The following is a 13,710-nucleotide window of genomic DNA, read 5'->3' on the forward strand; positions in this document are numbered from 1 at the left end:
CTCCAATTTTGGTGTCATTTGCAAACTTACTAACTGTACCTCTTATGTTTGCATCCAAATCATTTATGTAAATGACAAAAAGTAGAGGACCCAGCACTGATCCTTGTGGCACTCCACTGGTCACAGGCCTCCAGTCTGAAAAACAACCCTCCACCACCACCCTCTGTCTTCTACCTTTGAGCCAGTTCTGTATCCAAATGGCTAGTTCTCCCTGTATTCCATGAGATCTAACCTTGCTAATCAGTCTTGCATGGGGAATCTTGTCGAAAGCCTTACTGAAGTCCATGTAGATCACATTTACTGCTCTGCCCTCATAATCCTCTTCGTTACTTCTTCAAAAATGCTGTTGGCATTTTTGTAGTTTTACCTACTGGCACTGGCCATTTAGGCAATTAGATATTAGATCACATTTACTGCTCTGCCCTCATCAATCCTCTTTGTTACTTCTTCAAAAATGCTGTTGGCATTTTTGTAGTTTTACCTACTGGCACTGGCCATTTAGGCAATTAGATATTTGAAGGTGTCATGTTCATCAACACCTATGAATGTCCTTCCATTATGTGTATAATCCTTTCCTTCTTTCTTGCCTAAATTAACTTCACATTTCTCCAAATTGAATAGTATCTGCTTACATCATAATGGCAATTACATTTCTTCTCACATTTTATTAAAATTCTTACATTTATGTAAAGGAAAAGTACTGTGAATGCTGGAAATCTGAAATAAACACAGAGTTATGGAGAAACTTAGGAGGTATGGTGGTATATGTGGAGAAAGGAAGAAAGTTTTAAGTCCAGTATGAAAGGCTGAAGAGTCATACCGGACCCGAAATGTTAGCTCTGTTTCTCTCTCCACAGATGCAATCAGACCTGCTGAGGTTTCTCAGCATTTCTTTGTGTTTGTTCCTGCTTTTATGTTATCATAAAATTTCTCTTCCATTTACAGATAGTTCAAGAAGTTGACACAAAATTAATTTATGTACAAATGAAAAAAACGTTCTCAACCTACAAAATCCAACAAAGAATAAACCCAATTGCAAATAGGATAAGTTGTGTGTTCTTCAAGGGCCAGACTGATAAGGTTCAAGACTGATGAGTTTTGACATCCATAACTTAAGAACAATCAAACATTGCTTGTAGATAAATAGAAGTGCAATCTGTTATGATATTATTTTACCGTGCACTTAGAACTGTGATTTTACCACATTCAAACATTACTTCTCACCTGGTTGCAAAGTAGTGGCAAGAAGGGAATGGATATAGAGTGAAAACTGTGCCCTGATCCATTCATCTCCTCCTTCCCAGCCAGTCCCATCGAGAAAGATATCATCCCTATTTTCAGTTACGTGTTTCACCAAAAAATCTGCGAACCGTAGGTCTGCTGTGGTGAGGTTCAACAACTTCCGTAGCTCTGGATCATGTGTCTGAATCACAGCTTCCTCAATCTATAAAAACACACAATTTATAACAGCTGCCATATTTCTGATTTCCAGCATGGAAATTTATAAAATATTCTTTTAAAGAATGATTGAAGGTAATGTTTGCTTACCATCATGTTTACAAAACATTTGTTGCAACCAATATTATCCTTGTCAATATTTTAAAACTTAGATTTTCATTAAGCTTATTTGTTAAAAATATTAGTAGATACTGTGAGGCTTACATATGGCACTCTAAAACTTAATACGTTTTTCAGTTGGTTTTTCCTATCTAACATAGAATTGCCCATATATATTCCTGTAGATATTGATTCAGATCGGTAGCTTTAGTGTATGATCCTGGGGACTCTGCAGTTAGACTGCCACAGTGCCAGGTTACAATTAAAATGGGAATTGAGGTGGGCATCAAGATTAAAAGTGGGTAAAAAGTGCAGCAAGCAATAAAGGATGAAAAGGCTTCATTCATGAAAAAAAATGTTCTACTCTCATGTCATGGTAAATGACATCAACTCTCAAAGGCACCTTAAAATTATTAAAGCAAAAAGCAAACAATCTGCAACTGATAAAAATCTAGAAGAATATACTAGAACCATAAACATGTCAGTTAACAGGTAAGAAGCCATAACTGGAACTGGGTGATAACACAACTGAGTAATTTATAAATAATGCCAGAACACGGACTGGGGGAGAGAAAGATCCAGAAATGAGAAGCCATGGAAACACTGATAAGAGATACATGTAGACAGATGATTAAATGTTTGAACATACATACTTTCATTCATTTATTGGCACAGATAAGGACGACTTTCTTCCACTCTCGGCTAAGTCCGTAGATGGACGTACACATGGATGCAGTCTCCGCAGGCTCTGTTATGCCTGGGGCAGGTGATGGTTTTGGAAAGGGATGCAGGGGCATTGGTGTGTCAGCACTCTCCTTACACTGTTTCCACCTGGCTTCCGTACATTTTCAACACTAAGTCTAAAGAAGCTTGATGTCTTCCTGGGTGTTCTTCCTCAACAGTCGTGGGCCAGTGATTCCCAGCTGTCAATGGGAATGCTGATCTTCACCAGTGAGGCTTTATGTGTATCCCTGAAGCACTTCTCTCCCATCTGGGGCTTGCCTGCCATTTCAGAACTGCGAGTAGAGTGCCCGCTTGGGGAGTCTTGTGTCGGTCACGCAGACATGCCCAGCCCTTCACAGCCGGTTAATGGTGGTCGGTGCCTCGATGTTGGGGACATTGGCCTGGTCCAGGATGCTGGCATTGGTGCAGCTTTCTTCCCAGCGGATTCACAAAATCTTGCACAGGCAGTCCATATCTCAGTCATGTAGGAGGGTGGGAATCATCACAGCTCTGTATACCATGAACTTGATGTCAGATCTGATGTTGTTGTCCTTGAATGCCTTTTATCTCAGGCAGCCCAAGGCCAACATTCTCTAAGATCTCCCTGTGGACCTTGATGATCAGGCAAAGCCAGGACAGTTTGGTGGAGCATCTTTGTTTCAGATGTTCACAGTGAGACCCATGCTCTCATATGCCTCAGTTCAAGTGCTAATAATAGTCTGGAGTTTGTCCTCTGAGATTGAACACATACATGTGTCATGCACATATTGCAACCAATGACACTGGTGGGGGTGACTTTGGTTTTGGTTCAAAGACGTTGGTTCTGTAGGTTAGTTCCACTCTGATGGTGAGGCGAAGGATTGCAGCAAGGTAGATCAAGAACACTGTTGGGGAAACGATGCAGCCTGGCTTGACACAGGTCCAAACAGGGAATGGATCGATGGTGAAACCATTTATCACTACCATGACTGCCATGTCACCATGGAGCAGGCAAAGAATGGTGATAAATTTCGTGGTGCAGCCAAAGTGGCGAAGGATGCTTGATAATGCTTCCCAGTTGATTGTTTCAACAGATATACAATAGGTCCATGTATACTGTTGCCCTAATTCCCTTTTTTTACGTTAATGGCAGTCTGTTAATAGGACCTGTATTCTCATTAAGCATCACAGATTTTTGTTTAAAGTCATTTCTGATTGGTCTGAAATAGGGCCATGTATCCTGACTGATAGTATTTCCGATTGGCCTCTCCCACTCCCGACGCTCCCTAACTCTTGTTATTATCTAATTTAAATATGGAACTCAAAGATTGTGAAAGTGTGGATCCCAATGATACGGAAGTCCTGAACTGGGGTATCATAATCATTTCATTAAAAATGAATATAATAGTACATAAATCTAGAAATTAGTTTGTTTCCTCTATGCCTCTGTCTGCCACCAATCCTCACTGTAATCATGGCTGTTGCACCCTAACTCCCCTGTAGCTATTAACTTCTAGACTCACATTTTGAAAATCCAACAGTTTTGAGCTAATCAGCTTTCTCCTTTTGATTTTCAAGTTAAATGTGCCACAGAGTTCTTTTTATAAAGTGACTGAACTGAAGATTTAAGTTGAGGTTGTTCTTCCTGCTTCTCACCGATCCTCTCTGAATCCCTCACTTACAGTTTCAGGAGAGGGAAGCAGAGAGCTAAAGCAACTACAAAACTTCAACAGTGGCAGTGTGGGCACTTATGCACTATCAGAGTTCTCACTTTCAGAATCCTGGAGCTCAACTTTGAACAGAACCTGAATCTAATCCTTGAATGAGAATGTAGGATCAGGAGAGGGAACTGTGAGTGAGAGGACCAGTAAGGGAATGGCAGAAGCTAAAGATTGAAAGATCAACAGCAAGGCAGTGAATTAGGGAATGGCAGAGGCAGCAAGTCAAAGGATCAGCAGTGGGAGGATGGATTGGAAAGCAGGAGAGACCACAAGTCGTAAGGTCCATGCAGCAACCAGGATGGTCACAGAGTGGGACTGGTGGCAACCAGAAGTTATGGAGAAGAGGACTGTTGATGAACATGATTAGCAACAAGTGGAGGTGAGAAAAAGGTACCACATTTCAAAATCTACTTTATTAGAAAGTTATTTCATTTACTAGTGTAGGAATTTGGGAAATAAAATGCACTAATTTGTAGGACATAATGTTTTAATGTTTTTTTCTGATGAGAAAGGCCCTAAAGAACCTAACTATAACTTTTACATTAGCGTTTGCGGAATAATCTGATTTGCTTAGAGTCATCTCTTACAGTCATGATTTTCAGGAATACAACTACAACGTTAATGAGGACATCCTGCACACGGTTGGGAGCACATTTAGGCAGAGGTGGGACTGAGAAAATAAAAGGACATATACAAGTCACTGATGTGAGATTAACGAAAGAGCACATGGATAGACTCATGAAAAGGAAATTGTGAAAAACAGGCATAGGGTCTCATGGCCCACAAAGTCATTCTCAGGTCAATGCAAACATCCAAGGACTGTTGAAAACGGCATTGAGTCACAGAGTTGTACAGCGTGGAAACAGCCCCTTCAGTCCAACTCTCCACGCTGACCAGATATCCTAAACTGATCTAGTCTCATTTGCTAGGATATGGCCCATATCCCTCTAAACCCTTCCTATTCATGCACCCATCTAGTCACCTTTTTCATATTGTAGTTGTATCCACCACCACCTCCTCTGGCAGCTCATTCCATACAAGCACAACCCTCTACGTGAAAAAGTTGCCCCTCAGGTCCCTTTTAGGTCTTTCCCCTCTCACCTTAAACCTTTTGCCTCTTATTTTTGGATTCTCCTATCGTGGGGAAAAGACCTTGGCTATCCATGCCTCTCATGATGTTATAATCCTCTACAAGGTCAGTCCTCAGCTCTGAAGCTCCAGGGAAAATAGCCCCAGCCTATTTAGCCTGTCCCTATAGCTCAAAACCTCCAAACCTGGCAACGTCCTTGTATATCTTTTCTGAACCCTTTCAAGATTAAGAATATCTTTCCTATAGCAAGGAGACCATAACTGAATGCAGTATTCTAGAATTGACCTCACCAATGTCCTGTACAGTCATAACATGACATCCCAACTCCTATTTTCAATGCACTGACCAATGAAGCCAAACATCATCTTCACCACCCTGTCTACCCAAGATTCCACTTCCAAAGAACTATAGACCTGCACTCCTAAGTCGAGGGTAATTCTATTCTGATATTCCAATGGAAATTTTACCTGACAACTAACAGATCTATTTCAACTGGCTGACCACCTCAGGAGTACTTTTGGGACCTAGCTATATATGCAAATTAGTTGATGCACTCGCCTACCTAACAAAAGTTACTAATTTTCAAAAGCAATTCATTTTGAAGACTTGGAAAGTTCTACATAATTACGTGTTTCCTATCATGACAAAAAGGCCCAGACAAGGGATATGGGGAGTGATGATCAGCCACGAGTAGACTAAATGGCAGAGTAGAAAAGAGGAATATATGGTCTCTTCTTCCTATTTCTTACATTCTTATTAACAAGGCCTTGAAAAAGAAAACTGACAGCCTCTCACCTGGTTGCACATTTCACAAAGTAACAGCATTTCCATACGTTTTTTTCTAGATAGCAGTAAAACATATACAATAGCGCCTCGACATACGAATGACCCCGTTCACGAACAAATTGGTTTATGGACAGGATTGTACATAAAATTTTGCTTCAACGTACGTACGAAATTCAAGGTACGAACGAAGGTACGAACGCAAAAAGCCCATGTGCGACCACATGGTTTCATTATTCTGCTTTGCTACACGCTTGTTGAACGCAAAAGCTCTCAGGCCCCGTGTGATCTCATTCAGTTCGTCTTTGGCGCGTGCGCTGTGAACAGCCGTCCAAGCATTCTTACGCTATCCAAACAATGGGAAAAATTGATTCGGTTCACGAAGCGGGTCCTGGAACTGATTAAGTTCGTAAGTCGAGGCACTACTGTATATGGATGTAAAGAGCGAATGAATGAGGAAGAATATTTATTTACAATTTGTGGATGCTTGGTACAAACTGACCTTAAAAAAAGTTCTCAATTTCTATATTTCATATTGACAAAAATATTAAAAATCTATCACTGCATCTTGGCATTGGATTGAAACTAACCATTTACTGTACCAGGAACAAGGATCAATCTGTGAATAGGTTCTTTAATTTTAAATACTTAAAAGCTAGAACTTAATTGAAATTGCTGATCATTGACCAGTGAAACTAATTAGCTGACTAGTGTAGCATTTCATCACTTGCATTTTATCAAGCCATAAAGTAGTATTTGCAAATCCTCTACCTGTGGGGGACAAGGGCTCAGACATCCTGCAGGCAACAAAAACAAAATGGGAAATCACTCCTTTGCACCACAAAGGATCATGTGTCAGTGGGAATTGAAAAAAGGTCCTGAAGCCGACTTCACAAGTACATGGATCCACAGGAAGCGAATCAGTGGATAACGAAGAGCAAGTAGATATTAGGTGCTGGATTCATATCATAAGCATTAACTAATATAAAGGCAGAACCACATGAAAACATATGATTGATTTTATCTAAACCTGAAGGATCTTCCAATTTACAGACGGCCACTGGCCTATCAAAGTTTACTATATTCACTACAGACTTTTACTGAACTGTTCTACAATTAAGGTAATAGTCTACAATTTATGGAATGTTCATTGTTGTGCTGTTAGCCAGAAAGTCAATTTAAAGCCACAAACCAAATTACATTCCAGAATTCTGCACTTACATCAATAACTGCATCACTCAAGTGCTTCTGCTGGCGAAAAAGGATATTTGTTGCCCCAGCAACAAACCCACGGACAGTGACATCAGACAGAAGATGATGCTGCTGCAAAGCCATGTATGGTAAACAAAGATAACCCTGTAAGAAAACATAAATCATGTCAGTCATTGAATATTCTTTAGAAATTAGAATAACAATAGCAATGGAAAGCAAATAAAAGGACTCTAACATAAGAAAGAGTGAATCAGATACAGAGATGTTCGACCATTAAGGGAATTAAGAGGTAAAGGAGGGTCAGAGAGAAAAGTAGAATAGAGACAAAATCAGATCAACCAAGATTTTATTAAACTGGAAACAGGCTTGAGAATCCAGATGGCCTCCTTCTGCTCCTAATTTCGATGTTATATATATGCAGTTACAAAATTGTATCCAATCAATTCAACTTCAGTTTGTCTATTATCATGAAGGAAATAAACCACAGAATGAAGAAAGTGCAGCTGGAAAGATTCCCCATCATTATATCTCTATGGTCTGCAACTAGTTGCAGATTACAGAACTTCCTCCTGAATCAAAAGAACCCTTAGTTTCCACTTAGGCAAACTTTATAAGAGCACAAAGTGTTCATGTTTTTAAGCTTCTAAAGGTGGGAGAGTATGTCTGTGCTGCCTCTCCACTGACTGTACGGAGATTGAAAAGAGTACCATGAAGGAAAAAGTTTAAGTGTAAATATTGACAAGAGAATTTTGAATCTAAAAGTATGAAGATGGCTACCCTTAACAGATTGGAAACACAAAGGCAGTGTTACTTTATGTCCTCTACTTGAGATGATCGTAGTTAATTATAGTGTTGAATGAGAGTCTGGTTCTGAACAAAATGAAATCAACTATAGCCAAGCATGTAAAAGCAGCATAACTCAAGATAAAAGGTTTGTTATCAAAGCTGAATCCAACCTGCCAATCTCTTCCACACAGCCTTTTAAAAAATTTGTTCAGGGAATGTAGGTGCTGCTGGGTGGACCAGCATTTATTGCCCATTGAGTGGTGGTGGTGGCCCAAGGTAGTGGTGATCTGTCTTCTTGAATCACTACATTCTATTTGGTTTATGTGCACCAAATGGTGTTAGGGAGGGACTTCCAATGTTCTGAACCAGAAACACTGAGGAAATAGCTTCATATTTCCAAGTCCGGATGGTGAGTGGTTTGGAGTGAACTTGCAAGTAGTAGTTTTCCCATATATCAGCTGCCCAGTAGTCATGGGTTGGAAGGTGCTGTTTAAGGAGCCGTGGTAATTTTCTGCATTGTATCTTGTAGATGGTACACACTGCTGCTACTGAGCATTGGTGGAGGCATGAGTGAAAGTTTGTGGACTTGGTGCCTGGATAATAGTAAGCTGTGAGAAGGATTCAGAGGTGCTTCAGTGTGATTTGGACAAGCTTCCCACAAGCACGTGGGAACATGCGTGGCAGATACAGTATAATGTGTATGAATGTGAGGTTATCCACTTTGGGAGCAAAAACAGGAAGGCAGATTCTCTGAATGGCTACAAATAGAGAGAGGGGAATATGCAACAACACCTGGGTGCCCTTGTAAAACAGTGAGTGAAGGGAAGTATCCAGGTGCAGCAGGTGATCGAGGGAAATGGTATGCTGCCCTTCATAGTGACAGGATTATGTATAGGACAAAGGATGTCTTACTACAATTATACAGATGTTGGTAAGACCACAGCTGGAATACAGTTCTTGCTACAGAGTGCATTGAAGGTATACAATACTGATTACTGGGATGGCAGGAGGATAAATTTGCTGGAATTCAGAAGACTGAAGATGGATCTCATATAAACCTATAAAATACTAACAGCGCTCGGCAGGGTACGTGCAGGAAGAATGTTCCTGATGATAGATGAGTCCAGAACCAGGTGTCACTGTCTAATGAAACAGGGTAACCATTTAGGATTGAAATGAGGACAAATTTCTTCACCCACAGAGTGATGAGCCTGTGGACTTTGCTTCCACAGAAAGCAGTGATGGCCAAAATAATTCATGATGTCAAGAATGAGTTGGTTATAGCACTGGTGCGAAAGAGATGAAAGGATAAGGGGGAGAAACAGAAACAGGTTTCTAAGTTGGATGATCAGTCATGATCATAATGAATGGTGGAACAAGCTCAAATGGCTGAATAGACTACTTTTTCCTATTTTCTATGTTTTAGCTCCTTGAGTATTGTTGGAGCTGCTCTCATCCACGCAAGTCCATCACACTTTGGACTTGTGCCTTGTAGATGGTGGACAGGCTTTGGGGCATCAAGAAGTAAGTTACTCTCTTCAGGATTCTTAGCCTCTGGCCTGCTCTTGGAGCCAAGGTTTTATATGGCTAGTCCAGTTCAGTTTGTGGTCAATGGTAACTCCCAGGATGTTGATATTTGGGGAGGATTCAGTGATGATAATGCCATTCAATATCAAGAGGTGATGTTGAAAATGGTCATTGCCTGGCACTTATGGCATGAATGTTACTTAGTGCTTGTCAACCCAAGCCTGAATATTGGCAAGGTCTTATTACACATGGATTTGGACTGCTTCAGTATTGAGGAATGCAATCATATTGCATTGCACATTCATCAGTGAACATCCCCACTTCTGACCTTATGATGGAGGGATGATCATCAATGAAACAGCTGATGTGGTTTAGGCCTAGGACACTACCCTGAGGAACGTCTGCAGAGATCTCCTTCGAGCTAAGACATCCAACTATCACAACCATTTTCCTCCGTATGGAGAGTTTTCCCAAGTCCCATTGAATCTAGCTTTGCTAGGGCAGCTTGATGCCTCATTTGGTCAAGTGCAGTGTCAAGGGCAGTCACTCACTTCACAGTTGGAATTTAGCTTTTTTATCCACATTTGAACCAAGGCTGTAGTGAAGTCAGGAGCTGAATGGCCTTTGTGGAACACAAAATAAACATAGGTAAGCAGACTATTGCTAAATAGCATGATAACTAATGATAGCATGATGTTGACACCATCCATCACTCTACTTCTGATCAAGAGTAGCCAGAGGAGGTGTAACTAGATGTGTTTGGCTTATTCTGATTTTTGTATACAGAATTCTAATTTTAGGATTCTAACATTCCTGGGCAATTTTCCACATTTTCAAGCAGATGCCAGTGTTGTACCTGCACTCGAAAAGCTTGGCCAGTGTTTGGCAAGTTCTGAGCATTTTGCTAGTATGTTATCAGGACCCACCATCTTTGCAGTATCCAGCATGTATAATTGTTTCTTGAGATCACATAGAACAAAGTGAATTGGCTGAAGACTGGCTTTTGAGATACTGGGGACACCTGGAGAAGTTGAGATGGATTATTCCCTTGGCAGGCCTCCTCTGTCATTGAAACTGGGGATATTCTCCAGTGAATAGTTAAATTGGTCACCACCATTCATGACTAGATGTTGCATACCCACTGAGCTTAGATCATTGGTTGTGGAATCATTTGGTCCTGTCTATCACTTGTTACTTATGCTGTTTGGCATGCAAGTAGTCTAGTTTTGTAGCTTCACCAGATTGACACAACATTTATAGGTTTGCCTGGTTCTATTCCTGTCGTATCCTCCTGCACTCTTGATTGAACTTGGGTTAATCGTCTAGCTTGATGACAATAGTACAGTGGAAGAAATGCCATACCATGAGTTTGCAGATTGTGTTTAGAGTACAATTCTGGAGCTAATTACAACACATGGTGCCGCATGGACGCCCAGTCTTGAGTTGATAAATGTGTCAGTATTCCACTTTGCACAATATAGTACCATACAATTCTGAGGGTTTACACAATGTAGAGATGTCTTTGTCTCCAAGCAGTCTCTAGGTTACAAGTCCACCACAAAACCATGAAGGCAGCATATCTTCTTTATTCCCCACCCTGAATAACACAATGAATGCTATTTTAAATTTTCTCTCATCAGAATAATGTTGAGTTTTGAACCATCTCAGACAAGGTGAAAGTCTTAACTATTTTTAAGCAAAGAACTTGTATTTCTATGGTCCATTTAATGACCTTAAGATATCCCAAAGTTCTTTACAATCAAAACAGCTCATTTGAAAATTAGTTACTGTTACAATGTTGGGTGTGGGAGCATCAAATTACATACAATATGCTCACACAAATAGCAACAGTTATTTAAAATAACCATGATAGGCCCACAGATGCTGGAAATCTAAAATAAAAAAGAAATGTCAGAAATACTTAGGTCAGGCAGCTACCGTGGAGAGAGATGTAGAGTGTATAATTGTAGATAACCTTCCATCAGAATTAACTATAATGGTTTAATGATGCTGGTTGTGATGTAACGTTGATCAAGGCACACTGGAGAACTTAAAAAATCTATTGTTCTTGAAATGTTGCCATGGGATCTTTCATATCTTGGAGTCAGACCATACAGATCTCAGTTTAACAAAACATTCAGAGAAATGCACAATCTTAAATATGTACTCCCTGCACCATCAGAAAAGTACGCAGTATGCTTTCAATGTACATAATACACTGCCATGGCTTGTCAGGGTGTCCTGGCAGCAGCGACAGTGAGACGACATCCACCACCTGACACACATGTGTGCACATACAAGCAAGCACGCACACAGACACACATTCCAACATCATCACTTGGTCAAAATTCCTATCTAACAGGAACATTGGAGATCTTTAACCACACAGATTACAGTGATTTAAGAAGGCAGCCCATCAACTTCTCAAGGGAAATCAAAGGTTGACAATAAATGCTGGTCTTGCCGCTAACACTCTACCCTCAAAACAAACTAAAACATGATCACCTAAAAGGAAGCTTATGTTCATGAAAGACAAAATACAATCACTTAAAATTGTATTAGGAAATAGAGAAATACAAATATCAGCTTGTTTATCAAAATGTACAATGAAGTACAATTATACAAGTATTTTGTTACATAATTTTTGACGAACAAGCTAAGGTGCAGTTTTACCATATTTTAGCAAAACACTGCTAGATTGTTACACTTATGAAGAGATCTCATCTTGCTTTAGATAAATATTTAATTGAGGTTAATTAAATTGCACTTTTGGCCTCTAGGTTTAGAAAAATATTCAGAATAAGTCCATTTTAGTATTTAAGTCTATATAGTACTTCATTCAAAAATGACAACTTGCAGACATCTTCTTGAATTCCAATCAAAGTTAAAATGCAATATTTTTAGAAATTACCTTAGTGAAAATAGCTAAGGGCATTCCATATTGATCTTCCTCCAGTCCAGAAATTAGCCCTGGGACGATCACTGTCCGGCCTGTGTTAGCCTGTGGTTGCACTGTGATTGGCAAGGTTGGGGAAACTGAGGAATCTGATGTAAATGCTTCTTTTTTGTCAGAATTATCCTTTTCATCCAACACACCTTCCTTTACCCCATTATCAGCATCAAGAATGCTTGGATCCAAAGTTTCCCAGTCACTCTCTGATGAGTTGGATGAAATGTGCTGTGGCGGTCGCAACTGCCGCTGTTGTTTACTATCTGTGTGCTCCGACCTCTGTATATCTGAAAAGGTTACCACCTTTTCCATTATCTTCTCATGATGATCTCCTCCTGGATATTTTGCCTCTACACTGAATTCTGAAGCAGGGTTTGAAATGTCTGACACAGAAATGGAAACATAATCTTCAGCATTCAAACCGTGTTCTTGGAGTGCAACTTCTTCTGATGTGCTTTTTCGTGGTCTGTATTGCGATGAATCTGCTAGACCGTGTTCTACCATTCCTACAACAATCATAAAAATATAGATTATTAGTTGAATAGAATCCAACTGAAAGGCTAAACCATTATTCAGAGTTAGTAACCAAAATCAAAATTTGCAAATGAACCCACATTACAGAGAATAAGGTTTTGCATAGTAAAGCTTGGTAATTTAGCTTCACCACAAAAATTAACCTTGGCTCAATGGCAACACTCAAGTCATGGAATCAAAAAATCATGATCTGCTCTCCAGAGACTTGAGCATGTAATTCAGACTGACACTTCAGTTCAGCACTCAAGGCATGCTACAATGTCATAGGTGCCATCTTTTGCATGGAATGCTAAATCAAGGTTCCAACTGTGTTCTCAGTGGATCTCTGAAGAAAAATTGAGAAGTCCTCCTAGTTCCTCAACTAACATTACTAAAACTAGATGACCTGGTCATATCTAATCACTGTTTTTGGGATATTGTAATGTGCAAAGTCTTTGTCATGTTTCTCTACTTTTACTTCATTTCAAAAGTACTACATTGACTGCAATGTATTTTGTAAGGTTCTGACTTCACTTTTGATGGTGCAAATGTGTATGTGCCTACCTGGAAAAAGTGACAGAACAGTCATCAGGGTTCCAACCAGACGATTTACTGGTGACAAATAAAACAGAACCTGTAAAGATAGTTCTCATTTTATTATCATTCACATGATACAAGTTATACTTTTTCAAAACTCATTAACAATCCAAGTGTAGGAATTCTTTAAACTTTCAAGCAGATATTACAAGTTGAAACCCAGTAACTCTCACCTCCGACAAATGTGTGAAAGTGCTGAGTGCAGCAACAAGGTCAAATATATGGACTGCTGACATAAAGTCAATTAACTCCTTGTGTGTTGTCAATTTTAT

General features: G+C 39.8%; 1 protein-coding gene across 1 annotated transcript in view; it reads right to left on the bottom strand.

Moving 5' to 3' along the window:
- avl9 (AVL9 homolog (S. cerevisiase)) overlaps window positions 1-13,710 on the bottom strand; it is a 94,306-nt gene that overhangs the window by 37,198 nt on the left and 43,398 nt on the right. The window contains exons 9-12 of the mRNA XM_043688809.1: window positions 13,406-13,475; window positions 12,290-12,834; window positions 7,075-7,209; window positions 1,225-1,444 (exon numbers count right to left, since the gene is read on the bottom strand). Coding sequence (XP_043544744.1) covers window positions 1,225-1,444; window positions 7,075-7,209; window positions 12,290-12,834; window positions 13,406-13,475 — 970 coding nt within the window. The remainder of the gene's footprint in view (window positions 1-1,224; window positions 1,445-7,074; window positions 7,210-12,289; window positions 12,835-13,405; window positions 13,476-13,710) is intronic.

The sequence above is a fragment of the Chiloscyllium plagiosum genome, chromosome 4, assembly GCF_004010195.1.
Source record: "Chiloscyllium plagiosum isolate BGI_BamShark_2017 chromosome 4, ASM401019v2, whole genome shotgun sequence".
NCBI classification, from domain to species: Eukaryota; Metazoa; Chordata; class Chondrichthyes; order Orectolobiformes; family Hemiscylliidae; genus Chiloscyllium; species Chiloscyllium plagiosum.